Source organism: Danio rerio, chromosome 17, assembly GCF_052040795.2.
Source record: "Danio rerio strain M-AB ecotype USA chromosome 17, GRCz13ab, whole genome shotgun sequence".
NCBI lineage: Eukaryota > Metazoa > Chordata > Actinopteri > Cypriniformes > Danionidae > Danio > Danio rerio.
The window spans coordinates 10,006,245-10,027,643 of NC_141037.1; the positions used below are offsets into that span (position 1 = coordinate 10,006,245).

Below are 21,399 nucleotides of genomic sequence, written 5' to 3' on the forward strand. Positions count from 1 at the left end.
TCACATCTTTTCATTCTCATTCACAGCCCGGTCATGAATAAAATTGAACTCTTTTCTGGGTGGTCCAAATCTAGAACAAAAAATGCAAAATATTAAAATCTCCTCAGTTCAATCAATGTGTTTCTGTGAAAATGAGCGTTTCTGTGGTACTTACTTGCAGACCAGCGCTTTAGCACAGATGGTGTTTACTCCGTCATTCGTCATCAGCTCGTCGATCAGAGTGTGTAAATGAGTCTTCACAAATTTCTGACACTGACCTTTCAGCAGCCAAGCTTTTTCACAGAGGTTCATCAGTTTGTTTTTGATTTCATCCTGAAGGAAAAGACGTGATTAGTTAAGGCCACTGTGAAAGGCATAGTCGGTTTAATAATGTGGTATTAATAATGACACTCACCGGCGTTGAGTCAGCGGAAATTCTTTCCTTCACATGCTTCATGACATATTTACATAAACTGCACATGCCGGGAAACTTCTGCTTTACCATGTTGTCATTCTGAAAACACACCAAACCGATATGAATCATCAAACAATGAGTATACATCAGATTATCCAGCACAATCGGTCTCTAGGATCTATAGAATCAGTCTTTTTATCTAGGAGTTAGGCGGCATGGTGGCTCAGTGGTTAGCACTGCCACCTCACAGCAAGAAGGCCACTGGTTCGAGTCCCAGCTGGGTACTTTGGCATTTCTGTGTGGAGTTCGCATGTTCTCCCCATGTTCTCGTGGGTTTCCTATAGGTGCTCCGGTTTCCCCTACATTCCAAATACATGTGTTATAGCTGAATTGCATGAACTAAATTGGCCATAGTGCATGAGTTAATGAGTGTGTATGGTTGTTTCCCAGTACTGGGTTGTGGCTGGAGGGATATCAACTGCATAAAACATATGCTGAAATAGTTGGCAGTTCATTCCACAGTGGCCATCCTTTTAAATTGGTGACTTAACCAAAGGAAAATGAATAGAGTTAACTAGTTATTTATTACTACCTCTTAATTGCATAAATAACCCTGCAAAGAGGAAACACAATGTTAGATATTGTTTTCTATTAATATTTGTCATGTGACATTTATATAATGCCCATTCTGTTCATTACCAGTATTCTTACACTGCAAAAAATGCTTTTCTTACTTAGACTTTTTTGTCTTGTCTCTAGTCCAAATATCTGAAAATTCCTAAATCAATAAGAATTTTCTAGACAAACAAAACATATTGTTTACTATTGAGAAATAATATCCTTAAAACAAGCAAAATAATCTGCCCAATGGGGTAAGCAAAATAATTACGTCAAAAGAAAAAACAAGATTATTTTGCTTACTCCATTGGCAGATTATTTGAGAGGGTGCTCACTGCAGAGCCATTTGAGGAGAGCTGAGCTCCAGCGAGGGGGAGCATGAGCTGTCGCTCCTCCTCCTGTAAGCTGTTTTAATGCGTACACCAACCCCACCCCTAACCCTACCCCCAGTGACATCACTCGTAGAAGAAGTGCAAAAAAGGTGGAGCTCAAGCTCAAGCTCCCCCTCGCTGGAGCTCACCTCTCCTCAAATGGCTCTGCAGCGAGCACCACTTGGATTATTTTGCTTGTTTTAAGGAAAAACTCACTTAATATTGGCATATTATTTCTTAAAACGAGACAATATGTTTTGTTTGTTTAGAAAATGGCTCTTGATATAAGAAATTTTAGATATTAGGTCTAGAAACAAGACAAAAAATCTAAGCAAGAAAAGCATTTTTGCAGTGTAAAGGGATAGTTCACCCAAAACAAAAAATCTGTCATTTACTCATCCTTCACTTGTCACAAACCTATTTCAGTTTCTTTCTTCTGTTGAACACAAAAGATATTTGGAAAAATGTTAGAAACGTGTAACCATTGACTTACTGTATATGGTATTTGTTTCTCATACTAAGAACACCAACAGTTGCAGGTTTCTAACAATTTTCAAAATGTCCTCTTTTGTGTTCAAGAGCTATGACTTTCTCTTGAGGGTGAGTAGTGAATTTTTATTCTTGTGTGAATTATGCCCTTAATTTAAACTGTTACTTCAAACATCATGGGAAGTTTTTTTATCTCCAGAAATGTTTTAGTTGGATGTCTGGCTAAAGTTTTCAAATTATAATAACTATTTCACAATATTCAGATGTAACCATCTTTCCCATTGGCTTTGGATAAAAGCATTGCTAAATGAAGAAATGTAAACATTTGTATTGTGTTGCAAATAGGCATGAGATGATAACTGTTTTCAAGGTTTATCGTAGTTTGGAAAAGTCAAGGTTTTAAAACTGCCAAAATGTTCTGCTATACAATTCCTAAGATATGTGTAAGATTTTTGTTGTTTGTTTTTAGGACAACAGTACCTGTAGCAGAAAAGAAATCAAAGAATACCGTTTTAAATTGTAAAGAAATCTCTGTTGAAACTAATGAAGACAGCAGAAGTCAATAAATAAAATAATTATTTAGCCTGGCATGTTTGCTCTAAAATATTTTAAATGTGTCTCAAAATAAAATATGTTGTGTTCAAATGGGAAATTTAAAAATATATATATTCATCAAGACATGTAAAACGAACATATTTTAGAGCAGTAATCACAATACAGTTAAACCATGATATTTTTATCCAAGGTTATTATACTGTCAAAATCTTATACCGGCCCATGCCTAGTTACAAATTAAATTCTAAAATGGGATGTTTCCTTAACATTCATATTAAAAAGAAAACATTTAAAAACAAATCACAGCAGATGATTCAGGGAAAAATTCAAAAATAATGTTAAAATGTATAATCATTACCATAAAAACATTTTTTCTTCTGTTTTTGTATGAGGAATGATTATATCAGATGCCATGGATCGAGAAAAGTCATTATTTTTAAGTATACACTTGTTTAAAGTGATAGTTCACCCCAAAATAATAATTCTACCATTATTTACTCACCTTTTACTTGAGTTTCTTTCTTCTATTGAACAAAAAAGATGAAATTTTGATATTTAAATGATATATTTCAGTGCTTGAAGAGATGATACCAACCAATCTTCAAGGACACTTAATACGCTTTACTGAACATGTATTAATATTACATGCAAATATTATTTCTTTTGAAAGGTATATACACTATATACTGCATAAGTGCAGGTTAATACGTTTATATTTTGCTTTGGATTTATAATTGTTGTGAAAATCCCTATACAAGTAACTAGAATTGAATGAAATATTTTGAATGGGTGCCAGCAACCAGTTTTTTTCAAGATATCTTCTTTTGTGTTCAACAGAAGAAAGAAACTCATAAAGATTTACACATTATGGAGAATAAATAAGGTATTTTTTCATTTTTTTCTCCCTTTTATCAAACTTTACTGATGCTTACAGGAGTTTCTTCAAGTTCATCCTCAGCAGAGTCCACTTCACGAACCTCCCAGTGAGCTGCAGAGACTACAAACAAATTCACAGTAATTAATAACAAGGTAAAGCAAGTGAATCTTCATGCACAATATCCAAAGCTTTGATATTCAGTCAGAAACAGTTCAACAAACAGCTCTCATCATAATACACAATTCACACTGGGTTAGAACTGAATTAGTGATGTTTTACCTGCATATATGAGCAAGCCGACCAGAAAGATGTTGCGGAGCATCTTAGCAGACAATTTCTAACCGACCTGAAGAAGAAACTTTTAGATTCTGAAGCTCAGTGGTCCTCTGAAGCGTATGGAGCTCTTCTTATAGAGCTGTGCATTCACCGCAAGCATCTTTTTTTTTAGCCCCAAACCATACACTTTGTTAGGAGGTGTGAATACTGGAGAATGTTTTTAATATTCTAATAAAAAATCAATGACACTACCTTTGTTTTTTATAGCATTTCAGTTACACTTACAACTTTACTCCTTATCCGTATAGCTATCTGATATAGCATATGGCAATATATGCAATATACAAACAGTTGAATTCGAAAGCTCTCCTGAGTCCTGTGAATTTAATTATTTTTTAAATATTTTCCAAATTATGTTTAAAAGAGAAAATAATAATAATAATAATAATTTACAGTATTTCAATTTTTTTTTCTTCTGGAGAAAATCTGGTTTGTTTTATTTCTGCTAGAATGAAAAAAGTTTTTAATTACAGAACAAACCATCATTATACAGTGATTTTTCTAACTACCCCAACCTCCCATATTAATCTAGTTAAGCCTTTAAAATGGACTTAAAGCTGAATACTAGTATCTTTATCTACAAGTTGCAAAAAACATGGAATAGTGGATAACCTATTCAGGAGTGGCTGGCCGACTAAAATCATCCCAAGAGCTAAACTCATCCAAGAGGTCACAAAAGACCCCACAACAACATCAAAAATCTGCATGCCTCACTTCCCTCAAATAAAGTTTTGCGGTGTACAGAAATATCCAGAAGGAGAATGTCCAGTCATCTGTTAGTGACCTCAAGCAGAAGCAAACTTGGGTTCTGCAGCAGGATAATTATCCATGGCACACCAGCAAGTCAACTTCTTGATGGGTAAAAAAACACAACAAAATGAAGACCTTAGAGTGGCCTAGTCATAGTCCTGATCTGAATCCAATTGAGATGCTGCGGCATGACCTTAAAAAGTCAGTTGATGCTAGAAGACTCCAGTGTGATTCCTCCAAAATTCCTCCACAGTGCTGTAACAGACTGTTAGATGGCCCAACTATTATTAGGTGTAGTGAGCAAACAGTTTTTCAGAAAGGGCTATGTAGTTTTGTATTTTGTTTTCCTTTAATAATAAAAACCTACATTTCAAAACTGCATGATGTGTTCACTTGTGTTATCTTTGACTAACATTTAAATTAGTTTGATGATCTGACACAATAGGCAAGGCAAGTTTATTTATATAGCACATTTCATACACAGTGGCAATTCAAAGTGCTTTACATAAACAGGAATAAAAAAGACAAGTTTAGGAACAAAATGCAGGCAATAAAAAAGATTAAAAACAGCTAAAAACAAATTAAAATGAGTTAAAATTGGTTATAAAAGAATGAAAAAGAAGAGAAAAACATAATAGCGCAATCTGTCGAACGTAGCACAGTGCTCATACAGTAAAGGCACAGCTAAACAGATGTGTTTTCAGTCTCGATTTGAATGTGCCTAATGTTGGAGCACATCTGATCATATCTGGAAGCTGATATTTACTCTTTTTCAGACCATTCTCTGTAAACCATAGAGACGGTTGTGCATGAAAATAAAATAAAAGTAGATATAAAAATAAATACAAATCTTTTATTGTAATTTTATTTTCTTCATTTTAATATTACTGGCACCACCTTTTTCTATCACGTTCTTAACTTTAATAAGGTCAATAAAGTGTTTGCCCCTGTTGTAAAAAATTAAATGAGTGAAAAGAAGAGAGAGAACCCAGTCCAGGAGACTCGAAACAAGCAGAATTCCTTTATTGAGACGTGTTGGTTAATCTGCAGTCATACAGCGTCTTCAAGATGTCCATGTGTCTGCAAGAGCCTACTAGAGGTCTGCAGTCTGCAAGTTCTTTCACAAGTCTCTCACAAGTCTGAATTAAGACAAAGATTTCATGGCTATATTGTGTTCTTAGGAGGAGGGGATATAGCTAAACAAAGCATGCAAATTCAGTATTGGAGTCAGCATGGCATAGGTGTTAAAAAACGGCCCAGCTACTGACCACACAAGTTAATCAACATAGGGTTTCTGTAGCATAAAACCAAAACCCGAAGACAAAGACAGAGTCATTTAAAGCATTTGCATCACTGGCTTAGCCTGTAGTCAGAGAGATAAAGGTTAAATGTCCCTCCTAGCTGGGATGTTAATGAAATTATATAATTAAAAACCAAAGAATATAACTTTTTAGTTATACGTAGATTATTGTCATTTGGAATTAGTTGATAGAAATTTATGTTTCCACACCCCTTACTAATTTATTATTCTTGCAGGTTTGTCAAGTGCAAAAATAAGAAACTAGTAAGGGGGCAAATACTTTTTCACACCACTTTATCTGCAACTTATATTTTGAAATATTGCAAAAATGGCCGTTTCATATCTTTTTTTTACACATTAGAATTTGAAATATGCACAAATAAGTTAATCTATAATAGATATAATTGTATATACACTCACTGGCCACTTTATTAGGTACACTTTACTAGTACCGGGTTGGACCCACTTTTGCCTTCAGAACTGCCTTAATCCTTCGTAGCATAGATTCAACAAGGTACTGGAAATATTCCTCAGAGATTTTGGTCCATATTGATATGATAGCATCACGCAGTTGTTGCAGATTTGTCTGCTGCACATCCATGATGCGAATCTCCCATTCCACCACATCGCAAAGGTGCTCTATTTGATTGAGTTCTGGTGACTGTGGAGGCCATTTGAGTACAGTGAACTTATTGTGATGTTTAAGAAACCAGTTTGAGATGAATCACGCTTTATGACATGGTGCGTTATCCTACTGGAAGTAGCCATCAGAAGATGTGTACACTGTTCATCAAGTGATGTACATGGTCAGCAACAATACTCAGGTAGGCTGTGGTGTTGACACAATGCTCAATTGGCACTAATGGGCCCAAAGTGTGCCAAGAAAATATCCCTCACACCATTACACCACCAGCAGCAACCTGAACCAATAATACAAGGCAGGATGGATCCATGCGTTCATGTTGTTGATGCCAAATCCTGACTCTACCATCCGAATGTTGCAGCAGAAATCAAGGCTCATCAGCAACGTTTTTTTTTTATCTTCTGTTGCCCAATTTTGTTGAGCCTGTGCTAATTTTAGCCTCAGTTTCCTGTTCTTAGGTGACAGGAGTGACACCTGGTGTGATCGTCTGCTGCTGTAGCCCATCCGCCTCAAGGTTGATTGTGTTGTGCAATCAGAGATGCTCTTCTGTATACTTCTGTTGTAACGAGTGGTTATTCGAGTTACTGCTGCCTTTCTATCAGCTCGAGCCAGTCTGGCCATTCTCCTCTGACCTCTGGTACATCAACAAGGCATTTGCGCCCACAGAACTTCCGCTCACTGGATATTTACTCTTTTTCAGACCATTCTCTGTAAACCCTAGAGACGGTTGTGCATAAAAATAAAATAAAAGTAGATACAATAATAAATGCAAATCTTTTATTGTAAAGTAATTTTATTTTCTTCATTTTATTATTACTGGCACCACCACTTTCCATCAATATTGTTCTTAACTTTAATAAGGTCAAGGAAGGAAGTCTCATAATGACTGTTAAGTGTTTTTTACACGACCCTGGATGCTAACTTCTGTCTTTCACACCCTTTAATTTTGAAGATGAACACTAACTGTTTCCCACCTCTGAACCACCCATCCCTAGTTCTTCTGAAGACTATTATTTGCGTCATAAGTTTGACACTCGTGGTCATAATGGGTGATTAATTATAGACCCGATACTCACCTTTGCATGTCATAGCCATTTACTGAAGAAATTTCACAGCTTCTGACTGTTAACAGCAAGCCAGCTGCTCAAAGTCCTCATTTGTTTGATGATCTGTAGAAGTTTAAAAAACACAGGGCCGGGCAATAATATGGGTATCGATATTAATTGACCGAACACCATTGTCAATATCGACAAAAAAAGCTTCAGTATGAATCGCTATAGTTTTATTAAAATGTGGCTGATGAGTGTGCGCCTTGGAAACAATGCCAATAAGCTTAGTCACTTCAGGTCAGAATAACAACATGTAAAAATGAGTGTCATATAGCAGCAGTGAGGAGATTGTAAATAAAAACGGATGTCGCCAGAGTGGCTTTTTGGTTTCTTTTCTTGTGCATCCCAGCCACTAGCTCCCCATCTGAAAGATTTCTTAGCGTAGGGGGTAATATAGTCATCCAACTTCACAAATTGTAATGTTGTAGTATGTATTTGAATAATGATGGTTGGTTCCTTTACTTGAAAGTTCAGATATGATTATCATAATTTGTGTTGTTGACAAAGTTTGAGGTTTACCGTATCATTATTATTCACATCTTAAAGTTTGTTTTATCATTGCACACACTTTGTCACAATTTATTGATCAAGTTTAAGAGTCTCTTCAACAATTATGTTTAATTTATTATAAAGATATCAGATATTTTGTTTAAATATTTTTGTTTTTGACTATTAAAACTGTTTGCCTTGGTAATGTTGGTTAAATAAAGTAGTTAAATAAAAAAAAAAATCCTAAATGCATTGTTAAAAATATTCAATAATTATCGATATCGAATGATATGAAACATGATATTGTGATAATTTTATTTGCAATATCGCCCAGCCCTATGTTACACCATCATCTCTTTTCCTTGTCCACTTCATCAATGCCTTCTCTTGCTGAAAATACTTTAGATCCTGCTAAAATATTACACTCACAGATTTAAATATATGTAGATCATTTCACTCATACCTGTGACTAAAAACAGGTGTATATTAAAATTGATATACATATTAGCAATCATTTGTTTTAATATTTTGAATGCTTTGTATTAATATGCTTATTGTTTTGTTCATTGGCGGCTGTGTTCATAACAGCACACAATATTTATAGATTATTTACTATTTTCACTTCTTACAATAGCTGTCTGGAATACTTGATTCTGATTGGTCAGTCACGATATTCTAAGCAGGTATGTTATTCCCTTATAACAACTGCTCAAACTAATAAGTCTTATCTGGGTAGTTTGAATCATCTTCACTATCATCAGTGAACATGTCTTTCATTCATTCATTCATTCATTCATTCATTTATTCATTCATTCATTCATTCATTTTCCTGTGACTTAGTCCCTCATTTTCAGGGGTCACCACAGCAGAATGAACTGCCAAATATTCCAGCATATGTTTTACACAGGGGATGCCCTTTCAGCTGCAACCCAGTACTGGGAAACACCCATACACTCGCTATCACACACTCACTCATACACTATGGCCAATTTTGTTTAGTTCGTCCAATTCACCTAAAGCTCATGTTTTTGGACTGTTGGGGAATTCGAAGCAACTTGAGGATATCCACGCCAACATGGGGAGAACATTCACACAGAAATGCCAACTGACCTAGCCGGGACTCGAATCTGTAACCTTCTTGCTGTGAGTTGACAGTGCTAACCACTGAGCCACTGTAAATACGTTCACATCCATATATCTAAGCTTGTCCGCACGCCACTGCTTTTGACTGTTGTTCAATTAACCGCCATCTTGTGACAGAATAATAGGTTAGTGTATGCTCCATTCAGCCCTGTTTATTTTCTTTTAGCAAATGAAGAACGAATAAACTACTATTATGGATTTTGTGTCTACTTTTTGCTTCGAGGCAAGTAGCCATGTAATAAGCAGAATAAAGTACATCCAGGCGGTTTTCACAGAATAAAGCCCTTCACGTCGGGTTGTTGGGTTTTATTCTGGAATAGCAACCGCCCAGATGTACTTTATCTCTTACATGTTAATCTGGCCTTCGACATGCCCAAGATATGGATTGAAAATATTATTATATGATGATTCTTTTTCTTCGTTCTGTCATTTTCCTTCAGCTTAGTCTCTATTTCAGAGGTCACCACAATGGAATGAACCACCAACTATTCCAGCATATATTTTACACAGCGTATGCTCTTCCAGATGCAATCCAGTACTGGGAAACATCTATACACACTCATTCTTACACACACACATACTTAAATTATTCAATTTCACTTCGATTTCACACTTGAATTTTGTTTACCCAATTCACCTATAGCGCATGTCTTTGGACTGTGGGGGAAACCCACGCCAAAAAGGGGAGAATATGCAAACACGCAGAAATTAGAAATTATAAGACATTGATGGTAATCGGCGCAATATCCTAGTGGTTAGCACACTGACATATGATGCATTTGCACTTCAGGGTGTCCCAAGTTCAAATCCCAGCTCCAGGACAATTCCCGTCCCTACCCGCCCTCTCTCTCCCACTTTGCTTCCTGTCTGAAATACGGTCCCATCCACTTAATAAAAGGCCAAAAAAGAGAAGATATTGTAAACATCCAGATAGCATCCTGACGTGATGTTTAGATGAATACATACATTTGTGCAGTTATTTTCTCTCACTAAGAAAATAAACACACTCGCACACAAAGAAAAATGACAGAGGTGAAAAAACAGATGTTCAGAAAGCATCAGATCATTGCAAAATGGAAAGGTTTGCATAAGTGCTGACACTGTCCTGATTATGTTTAATACAGATTATATAGATATATTGTTTAAAATAATCCTTCATCTTTGTATGAGATAATGTGTTATAGAGTAGTAGCTTTTTTAAGCATTGAACATTATAAATAGTGCTTTCAAATGATTAATCACATCCAAAATGAAAGTTTGGATTTACACAATGTATGTGTACTCACTGTACATACAGATACAAAACCAAAATATTTACATATATATGAATATTTGTACATAATTTGTATTAGATATAAATATTGAATATTTAAATATAATAATAAAATAAAAACTCAAATATATATGTAACCACGGGGAGTGACACCAACAACTGAGGTAGGATCCAAAATGCAGGTTTATTCGTAGTCAGGCAAGCAATGGTCAATACAGGTGCAAACGGGTATGCGTAGGCAGTCCAGAATCGTAATCAGTAACAGGCGAAAGGTCAAAAGGCAGGTAGCAAACAAAGACAAAGATGCTAACAAGGCTAAGGTCGGTACACAGGATAACAAGACTGGGAACCGCGTTGTAGTGCTACTGACAGTAAACAAGACTCGGCAAACTGAATGAATGAGTGTGTGGCTTAAATAGTGTGTGCAATCAGTCTCTGACAATCCTCAGGTGGTGTGAATGTAATCAGTTTAGATGCAGAAGCATGTGTGTCTGGGCGAAGTGCATGTATGAATATGTAGTCCAAAAATGGAGGAATTGTAGTCCATGAGTATTGTTAGTGCAATCCAGCAATCTTACGTATGGAATATGATCGCTGGTAATCGTGACAATATACATGTATGTGTTTATTTTATATATATATACAGTATATGCACCATATTACGGAGACCCGGAAGGGACATGATGGTGGGGGAAAAAATGGGTAGTAGAAAAAAAAACTGGGTGGGAGAAAAAAAAATGCATGGGACAAAAAAAAAAACAGTGATAGGAAGCCCGAAATTTTTCATACCTTTGGGGTATTATAATTTTCAAACTTAACTGTATATATCATTTACAATTTATAAAAGTTTTTATTTTGGATGTGATTAATCACAATTAATAATTTGAAAGCACTGTAATGTTTAAGATAATGCCACAAAAGCTACCCTGTTTGGTTATTATAAACATTAGTTTCATGAACATACATATTTTCTTCTCGCCGTGTTGGCGTGGGTTTCCTCCGGGTGCTCCGGTTTCCCCCACAAGTCCAAACACATGCACTATAGGTAAATCGGGTAAGCTAAATTGTACGAAGTGTATGTGTGTGACTGAGTGTGTATGGGTGTTTCACAGTGATGGGTTGCGGCTGAAAGGGCATCTGCTGCATAAAACATACTGTATAAGTTGATGGTTCATTCCACTGTGGCGAGCCCTGATTAATAAAGGGACTAAGCTGAAAAGAAAATGAAAAAAATAAATGAAAATATTTTCGTTTTCCTACTAAAACCTTCCTCAAAGACATCCTATTGTGATTAAACAATTAAATTGAGGAAGATGGACATGTTCAGGCTCTCATTTCTGAAAATGTGTACCAGTTTCTATAGTACAGGAAACAATGAGCATTATTTGCGTGACACTGGTTTTGAGTAATTATTTATAGACCTGACAGAGGAGTAACACATTCACCTTTGCATGACAAAGTCGTTTCCTTTTCATGAAAGTGTTTGTGTCATTTTAAATAGAAAGGAAGAGAGCACATTTAAACGCCACACGCTATTGATTTTACCAGCAAAAATGTGTTGAGTACTTCTTATAAATTATCAGTCTAAAAGTTTTAGAAAGATGAGGAAGGCCTTATTTTGCAAGCTACTTACACTATGAAAAAAAATTCTAAGGAACTGCACAGTCTATTTAAGATCATATATAAAATAATAATTTTAAGAAGTTTATAATTTGAGGACCAAAAAAAGTGTCTAAATATGAAAGAAATAAAAAAAAAACTGCCTAAAATGTTCTCTGATGTCAAAATGTTAAGGGCAAAATGAAGAAATCAAAAAAATATAAAAATAAATAAATAAATATATATATATATATATATATATATATATATATATATATATATATATATAATATATAAATATATATATATGTATGTATATATATATATATATATATATATATATATATATATATATATATATATATATATGTGTATGTATATATATATATATATATATATATATATATATATATATATATATATATATGTTTATATATATATATATATATATATATATATATATATATATATATAATATATTTATAAAATTATATATTCATAAACAGTTGTAATTAAAATTTACATTGTTGTGAGCAAAAAGTTGCCAAAATGCATGATGTATCAAATAAAAATAAATATCATGAAAAAAATGTATATGGCAAATATATGCAACATAATATTCACTCATTCATTCATTTTCCTTCAGATTAGTACCTTTATTTAACAAGGGTTGCCACAGTGGAATGAACTGCCAACTTATCCAACATATGTTTTACACAGAGGATGCCCTTCCAGCTGCAACCCAATACTGGAAACATCCATACACACTTATTTACACGCATACACTATGGCCAATTTAGTTTATTTAATTCACCTAAACATGTGTTCGGACTGTTGAGGTAACTGGAGCACCCGGAGGAAACCCACCTTGACGCTTATTGTCAGTCTGTGTTTGTATCAGTCCAAAAGCGATATTTGTATGAAAATATCTTACATTTTCTTACAGTCTCTTCCGTGGTGAAATATTATCCAATTCAATTCACCTTTATTTGTATAGCGCTTTTACAATGTAGATTGTGTCAAAGCAGCTTCACATAGAAGATCATAGTAGATTGAAACTGTAGTTCAGTTTTCAGTGTTTAAGTTCAGTTCAGTTTAGCTCAGTTCAGTGTGGATTAATAATCACTACTGAGAGTCCAAACACTGACGCGCAAATTCATCGATGTGCAGCTCTACAGATCCCGAACTATGCAAGCTAGTGGCGACAGCGGCGAGAAAAAAACTTCACCAATTGGCGAAAGTAAAGAATTAAAAAACCCCGAGAGAAACCAGACTCAGTTGGGCACGACCATTTCTCCGCTGGCCAAACGTCTTGTGCAGAGCTTCAGTCAAGGCGCCGTAGGCAGGAAGCTGGACCTTACCGAAGACTCGTCTGTCCCTGGAGCGTCATTGGATTCAGTCTCATGCTCTCCACTCCTCCATGACCACCACAGTAGCTGTTCAGGATACGGCCTGGTCCAGGATATGGAAACCTTGGGATCATCTTGTCGCTGGTCTTGGATCCAATCAGTGGCGCTGCATAGTCTGAGGGCCGCGGGATGAATATCCCCAGGTGGAAATGAAGAATAAAGAGAATAATTAGCATAGCTGCTGTTCATAGTGTATATAAACGAGATGCAAAAACCAGCGTGAAGCACATTCAGGTATTATACCGCTAAGTGATGCACTAAGTGTGTGCTTTACTAAACAGATAGGTCTTTAATCTAGTTTAACTGAGAGAGTGTGCCTGAGCCTCGAACATTATCAGGAAGCCTGTTCCAGAGTTTAGGAGCCATAAATGAGAAGGTTCGACCTCCTTTACTCGACTTTGCTATTTCTACCAGAAGCCAGAAGAGTTTTGAGATCTTAAAGAGCGAGCTGGATTGTAGCGTGACAGAAGGTTGGTTAGATAAACAGGAGCTGGATTATTTAAAGCTTTATAGGTAAGAAGCAATATTTTAAATTCAATACAAAACTGAACAGGCAGCCAGTGTAAGGAGGATAAAATTGGGGTGATATGATCATATTTTCTAGACCTGGTTTTAGACATATTACCCAGTAACCTTCAGAATAACAACCTCCCCTGCTCCACTCCACTTTCAGATCTACATTTCAAATAAAACATAGAGAAGAAATTAGTGTATGGATGCTAAAACTAGCAAATATTTTTGCTAGTTGGATGCTTTTTCAGCTTTTGAGAAAATGTGAAATATATACATATTTATATATATACATTAGCAAACAGATAGACTAATTATCAAAGTAAAGTATCAAATATTAGTAACAGACACATCTGTTTAGCTGTGCCTTTACTGAATGAGCACTGTGCTTCGTCCGACAGATCATACTATTGTGTTTTTCTTTTTGTTTTTCATTCTTTTATAACCTGTTTTAACTCATTCTCAATCTGTTTTTATGTTCTTGTCTTTTTTATTCTTGTTTATGTAAAGCACTTTGAATTGCCACTGTGAATGAGATGTGCTATATAAATAAACTTGCCTTACTCTACCTTTAAAAGGATGGCGGATTTATATGGAAATTACTTGCATGACATTCATGTTTGGATTTCACATATGAACGTCCAGCTTTTTCCAGCCTCCGGCGCATAGACTGCAGCTCTGCACAAGAAGTTTGGCCATTGACTTTTATTTTACCTTCTTTCTTTCCAAGCGTTCCAGCTCCTCCTTCAGGAAGTGTTTCTCTCGTTCGATCCTCTGTTTCTCTGCTTCTTCTCGGGCTTTGGCTTCAGCCTCTTCTCGCTGCAAAGACACATAAAACCACATCATACATTCATTTATTACACATCTCTAAAATACCTAAAAGTCTAGTGCCATGTCACATATGGGACCCCACGTTTGGCTGGTTAATGTGGTCCAATAATGTTGTTTGACCATGTCCAGTGAGCTGCTTCAATTAGCGGTTATCAGCTGATAGATATGGGCCAGTAGGGGGCTTCCAAGCAGTAAATGTCACTCAGAAGGCTGTTATCATCCATTCACATTGTTAATCAGCTATACTAATAGAGAAGACTCCAGATCTGTTTTTACATTACTGTGACGGTTAAGGTAGGGGTAGGCATTAATAAAATATAACTATTGGGACATTTAATAAATAATATAAATAATTCTCGTTAACTTCCGGCTGCAGCCGTTTGTGATCTATAGCTGATTAACCATGTGGATGGATGATAACAGTTATCTGAGCCTACCAGTAGGTGCAGAAGGCACCTAATAGCCCATATCTATTAGATGATAACCACTGATAATGCCCATTCAATCGATAACATTCGAATCAGCTGGTCCAGTCTACTGTGAGAAAAATTATGACATCTCACAGTTATGAAGGCGTTATCCTTGTTACTGACAGAAATGAAAACTATTATTAAAATATAAGTACTAGATGAAATATTACCTGTTAAAAGTGACAACTAAAAAACAATAATTATACAAAATTAAAAATTAATGTAAAAAAAAATTTGTATATATATATATATATATATATATATAACAAAAAAGTTTGCTATGTTATTTAATTATAAAATTACAAAAATTTTAAAAACGATATTATATAAAAAAATTTAGACCTACACATATATAAATAAATACTACAACTAACTAAATAAAGCTATATAGAAATATTAAAATAATTTATAATATGTGTAATTATATTATATAATTGTTTATTCATAGAATTTATATTTATAAAAAATAAACCGAAAAAAACATTCAAATTTTACAAATCACAATTAAAAATAATTATTTAATTTAATATTTAAACATGCATTTACATTTATATATATATATATATATATATATATATATATATATATATATATATATATATATATATATATATATATATATATATATATACACACAATTAAAATAATAACGGTCTGCATTATGAACGAGTCAGTGATTCAGCAGGTAAAGAACTTTCAGAATGAATAAAACGTGTGCCTTTTAAAACTTCCCTTTGCTGCCACAATGTGGAAGCAGATGCCAAATAATAATTTCTAAATACATTTATTTATAATTAGAATTTATAAATAAATGCATTGCACAAATATATTTAACTTCATCTCATAGCTTATATATTAATTTAAGTATGTCTTAAACTAAAACATTTCTCACCTTTCTACGACAAATCTGACGAGAAACACCTGAGGGAAAAACCTGAAGCACGACTCGAAGCTCTAAAAGATAATTTATTCATCAAATGAAATGCAACCGGAGAGCAGTTTTTGTGGACTCTCACTGTCACTCTTTAGTATCCTGTTCTCCCGTCATGCCAACATGAATGAAAGCCCGTCTGGCAGCGTCCACTCCAGCCATAACTAACCTTATATCTGTTATCAAGCATCTAAAAATACAGCTCCTGAGATGAAGAGCATCTGACAGTCAGGGCTAATGATGAAACTTCTGCTCAGACAATGATCTGAGGACAGCAGCGATGTTCACGAGCGAGCTAAATGCTGCATTGTGTAACTCAATGGTGGAGACGCCACTGTTACTTCATATGTGCTTAAATATCTCTCTGAAATCACGCAAAGACTTTCAAAGTGCGTAAAAGAGTATTAATAGTTGAGCATGATAGCGCCCATAGCTATATACATTAGATGTCACCCACCCTGATGTTGGAAGGAATGCGTCAATAGAGCCGCCATTTTAGTACAGGGAACGCTCCTTTGAAATTAACGCTATCTAGCGGTCACATAATATAACTAAATATTATGACAACTTGATCAACTTCTTTTATAAATATATATAACTTGACATTACTTTTTTTCTCACCACCACACTAGTCATTTTCACAAGACAAAATTTTGTTGTTGGAAACTGTATTTTATATACTTAAATTTGACTTTTGCATGCTAAAAGTACTTGAGTAAGAGACATTTTACTTGATTTGGGTCATTAAAAAACTCCCTATGATGTATGTAGCCTATACATGCTGTAGTCAACCTAAAACCTACAGTAGGTTGACATAAAACCAAAACAACACCCATTCTTGTCTTAGGACATTTTATTTGGCAAATTTTAAAATAACAGTAAGTTTATGACATGTTAAATATATAGTATAATTTGCTGGTTTTAAACATACAGAATTATAATAAATATAGTTATGAAACAACCATAACATAACACCAAATGTTGACTAATGAAGGTGCATTTATAACAACTATTTATTGTATACAAATGCATTCAACAGACTTACATGACAGTGCATTGCTGTAGAGGACAAACAAAACACGAGACAGGTGTTTAGAAAGAGTATAGTTTATTTATTTTGACCTGCAAACTTATCTAAACAAGACACACTTTCAGAAAACAGCCCGGAAACATTATAATGCGCGCGCTCGTGATTATAACCAGCGATTGTCTTCAACTGTTGTCTTCAATCGTCCTTCTTTGCTCAACAACTCAGCTGAAAAACAAAGCAAAATATTACAACAGTCAGACATAGAGCAAAGAGCATAGAATTACCAAGAGGCGACACTCTACAATTTGGGAAACAATACCGCGCTTTTTGAATAAATTAAATAAAAACAAAGCAGCTGTTTTTTATCGCGACAGCAACGACGAGCGATCGCGATATCACTTCAAAATGGCGGAATCCGGGTCTGTTGCTCTTGGTCATTCTAAGCTCTTTGCATAACAGTTACCATGGTTTCTATTTCAAACTATAGTAAACTAAAGTTTGAAACTATAGTTTAAAATAGAAGATGAGTGGGCCTCGCTGCTCCCACCCACCATAACCCTCGCAGCGAGGTCCCACTACCTGTTCTTCGCGATATTGCGTTTATGTTCGCAAACCGCAAGGAACTACAGCACAGACGGGCCCGGGTGAAGCTTCACGAAGCGGACTTAGTGAGATTGGCGTGGCTCCACTCGTACCGTCGGTATTGAACTCACCTTGGTCAAGTACAAACAGCTACACCGAGCGAACTGACAAAGCTGACAGAGAGCACACGAGCTTTATAGGAATGCATATGAAAATTTTTACAAGGCACGTCATTGTTGTCTCGTTGTCATGGCGAGCGCTGAAGAGGGCTCACTTGATTGGAGCACACAGCGTCGGGAATCTGCGTCACGGCCAGTTGCCGTCTGCTGTGGACAAAATATATTAAATATATTCAATATTTATTTTTTCAAATTTTTGGTGCTGTGTAATATTCTGAGATGCAGTAGAATATGGAGACAGATGAATATAATTGGATATATGCCGAGCTGGTGTTCTTCCCATACTTATAAACTTCCGGTGACCGGTTATTGTGAGTTTTTCCCACTTTATACGGTTCCTTTTACAGCATCCATGTTGTAATGTAATTAAAATACATTCAGTTAAATAAACTTTGGCATTCGTTTAGTTGTTCAAGCGTAAAACGAGACAAAAGGCCTTTTACTCGCACTCAACCGTCAGAATCGGCAGGCTAGCGCAGAAGCTCCATTGGATAAACTGGGGTAAAGTAAATGCTCATATTATTAAGACATGGCGGGAAAAAATGTAATTTAATGCAGTGCTTCTTGTACAATCTGAGACCCACTTTATATCGGACATCACGCAGCCAGTGGAGATCGCTGATTTTTAAAGAAAAAAGACCTTAAACGAGCTGATTTTTCCTTTGGCATACAGTTTGCCGGAAGCGCTTAACCCAGGTTGCTGGCAAATTAAAAGTCCTATTAGCATGCTTCAGCACATACTCTAAAATCCCAGGATGTCTTTCGAAAAAGAGTACAGGTTTAACCCCGGCATCCTGGCCAAATTTATCCACTGGCCTCTGTCCTTCATGACCTCCCAACCCTCCCATAACATAATTGGCTTTATCACTCGGTCTTCTCTCTGCTGTCGCGTCATACAGGTGGATGCTACACTGGTGGTAGATGAGGAGATTGCTACCCAATAAATATCAAACTAGCTAAATTTAATAAAAATCTTTCCCCTAAATGCTCATTTTGTACTCAATATGATGAAACACTAAACCATTTATTTTGGGAGTGTACTTACTGTAAAGTGTTTTGGGTTGACTTTTCCAATTTCATAAAAAAAAAATCTTATTTCCAAACTTCTGTATTTCCCCAAAAATTGTATTCTTTGGTTTCTCTCTGAGTGTAGATCCTTCTCATTGTAAATTTATTATTGATTTATTGCTTTATTTTAGCAAAATTTTATATCCATAAATGTAAATTTTCTTTTCTTTTACTTTTTTATTTTCAGAAAGGACTTTGAAATTTATGTGAACTCTTTAAAAGACTCTAACAATTACACTGCATGTAAAACGCTTTCTTGGTGTAAATCATTTAAACTTGGTTAATTTGCTGGAATTCTATTTATGTAACCCTCTTTGTCTCTTTGTTCATAGTATATCTTTGTAATGTTCTTTCTTGCATTAAAAAAAAAATAGATGAGGAGATTCCCCCTATGTGTAAAGCGCTTTAAGTGCCAAGAAAAGCGCTATATAAATGTAAGGAATTATTATTGTTATTATAAAGCACTGTTCTACCATCATGATATAGCCAGACTAAAATGAAAATCGCATTATTTCGATTAGTTTACACTACAGCAAACACTCCACTCACTGACAAACAGCCCCTTTCATAAAGATTTATTCATAATCAGGCAAATATACATTAACATACAGAATATCGGCCTCTTCTGATGCGCCACACGTTAAATAACGCAATAGTTCAAGACACACGTTTGCTTTTTTTCTCTACTTAAAAGAACGATAACAATACATCATAACAAGAGCAACAACAACAATAATAATTCATATCAAAAAGATAAACCAAGTTGTCTTTTCTAAAATTCAATATATAGCGACTCTTTTAAGGTGCACCATAATCGGCAGGTGACTTGTTAAGGAAACTCAACAAATGTTGCACCATGACACACACAGTGAAATAGACAGAGACTTTCTTTAAGGTCGTCTTCTGGCACTTTCTCCAGAGCGCGTCCGGCTCGGCTGTGTTTCTAGAGTTAAAGCAGTCTGTTTTTGTTGGTTTGGCACACGTCAGGGTGGAAGCAGTGGTAGAGTAAGGCTTCTCTTCTTCTCTTTATATCCAGAAGACTCTGATATCTCTCATCTCTCACAGCAACTCTGCAGAAAAACAGCAGAAACCCACATGGACAGATGATTTATTGAACTATTAAAAGCTTGCCAACAACATCTATGACTGGCATTATGAAACTGAAAATAGAGACGTTTTGCAGAATGCCAAGGCTGCCTAAAGTCAACAAACTGCAGAAATCATCAGTTTCATGCATGGAAAATAGCTTGGAGACTCTCTTAATCATCCTTTATACATTATTTTCAACATTTTATTTTAGGTTCAGTTTAGTTCAGTTCAGTATAATGTAAATGTCACTGCTGAAAGACGAAACACTGAAAAGCAACTCCACTAGTGACCAGATTTGATCCATATATGATCTAACATTGAAACCAGAAGTTTACATACACTCTAAAAAAAGGAACATAACCATTTAAAAAAATGTCTGATGGAAAATCATACTAAATGTTTACTATTTTAAGTCCGTTAGGATTACCTAAATGATTTACATTTGATAAGTGCTAGAATAATGAGAGAATTTTTTATTAATTTCTAGACAGTCAAAAGTTTACACACATTTCCTTAGTATTTTTTGCTTTGCTTTTAAGCTGTATAACTTTGGTCAGATGTTTTGGGTATCCTTCCACAAGCTTCTCACAATAGTTTGCAGGAGTTTAGGCCTCAAAAGACTCAAGCCACGCCCCCCACAAAGCCACACCCCTTTATATATACACACACACACACACACACACACACATATATATATATATATATATATATATATATATATATATATATATATATATATATATATATATATATATATATATATATATATATGTATGTGTGTGTGTGTGTATAAATAAAAAGGGGTGTGGTTTTGTGGGGGGCGTGGCTTGAGTCGTAAGGGCGGGGCAAAAATTGTCACTCCAAGCTAAAACCAAAAGTTGGCAGCCCTGTACATTATAGATTAAGATTATTTAAAAAATGTTATATTAATCTTATTTTTTAATTCAACTATAGGGGTGGGCCCTGGTAGGGGTACTACAAGACATTATATTATGTTCAGGGCCTCTGAATTCTTAATCCGGCCCAGGGTATGTTTGCTAGGTTTAGGAGGTTGCTAATGCTAATGTTTCTAGGTGACAGGTAAAACAAAACAACACAGCCTACCTTTAATGACAATATATGACCCATATCTTTTAATCCAGTTTCATTTAAATATATATCAAAAACATTTATGATAACTTAGCAGTAATTAAAATCATCCAAAGTACTTTAGAAATTACGTTTGTAAAACTTCCCACTTTTCACTGCTCTTCAAAACGAGACATTTTGTATATTTGTCCTCCAAATACTGATGAAGAAATACATTACAATCTTTAGGAGACCCTTGATAAACCATAATAACGATAATAACAAA

At 35.1% G+C, this 21,399-nt stretch overlaps 1 protein-coding gene and 1 long non-coding RNA gene across 3 annotated transcripts; both read right to left on the reverse strand.

The window, feature by feature from the left end:
• nkl.1 (NK-lysin tandem duplicate 1) lies at positions 1-3,626 on the reverse strand. Its single transcript, NM_001311794.1, has 5 exons — positions 3,584-3,626; positions 3,360-3,424; positions 395-493; positions 155-312; positions 1-70 (listed from the first exon to the last, which is right to left on the reverse strand). The coding sequence occupies exons 1-5, from the start codon at positions 3,624-3,626 to the stop codon at positions 1-3; spliced, it is 435 nt and encodes a 144-aa protein (NP_001298723.1).
• Positions 3,627-5,389: 1,763 nt separating this feature from the next.
• Positions 5,390-16,364, reverse strand: LOC147839926 (uncharacterized). Of its 2 annotated transcripts, XR_015513000.1 has the most exons (5): positions 16,059-16,200; positions 14,580-14,684; positions 13,308-13,470; positions 7,410-7,502; positions 5,390-7,050 (listed from the first exon to the last, which is right to left on the reverse strand). It is a non-coding gene; the product is annotated as an uncharacterized LOC147839926 (long non-coding RNA). The 2 variants fall into 2 exon arrangements; XR_015512999.1 differs by lacking the exons at positions 5,390-7,050; positions 7,410-7,502 and having other exon boundaries at positions 12,890-13,470; positions 16,059-16,364.
• Positions 16,365-21,399: the final 5,035 nt, after the last annotated feature.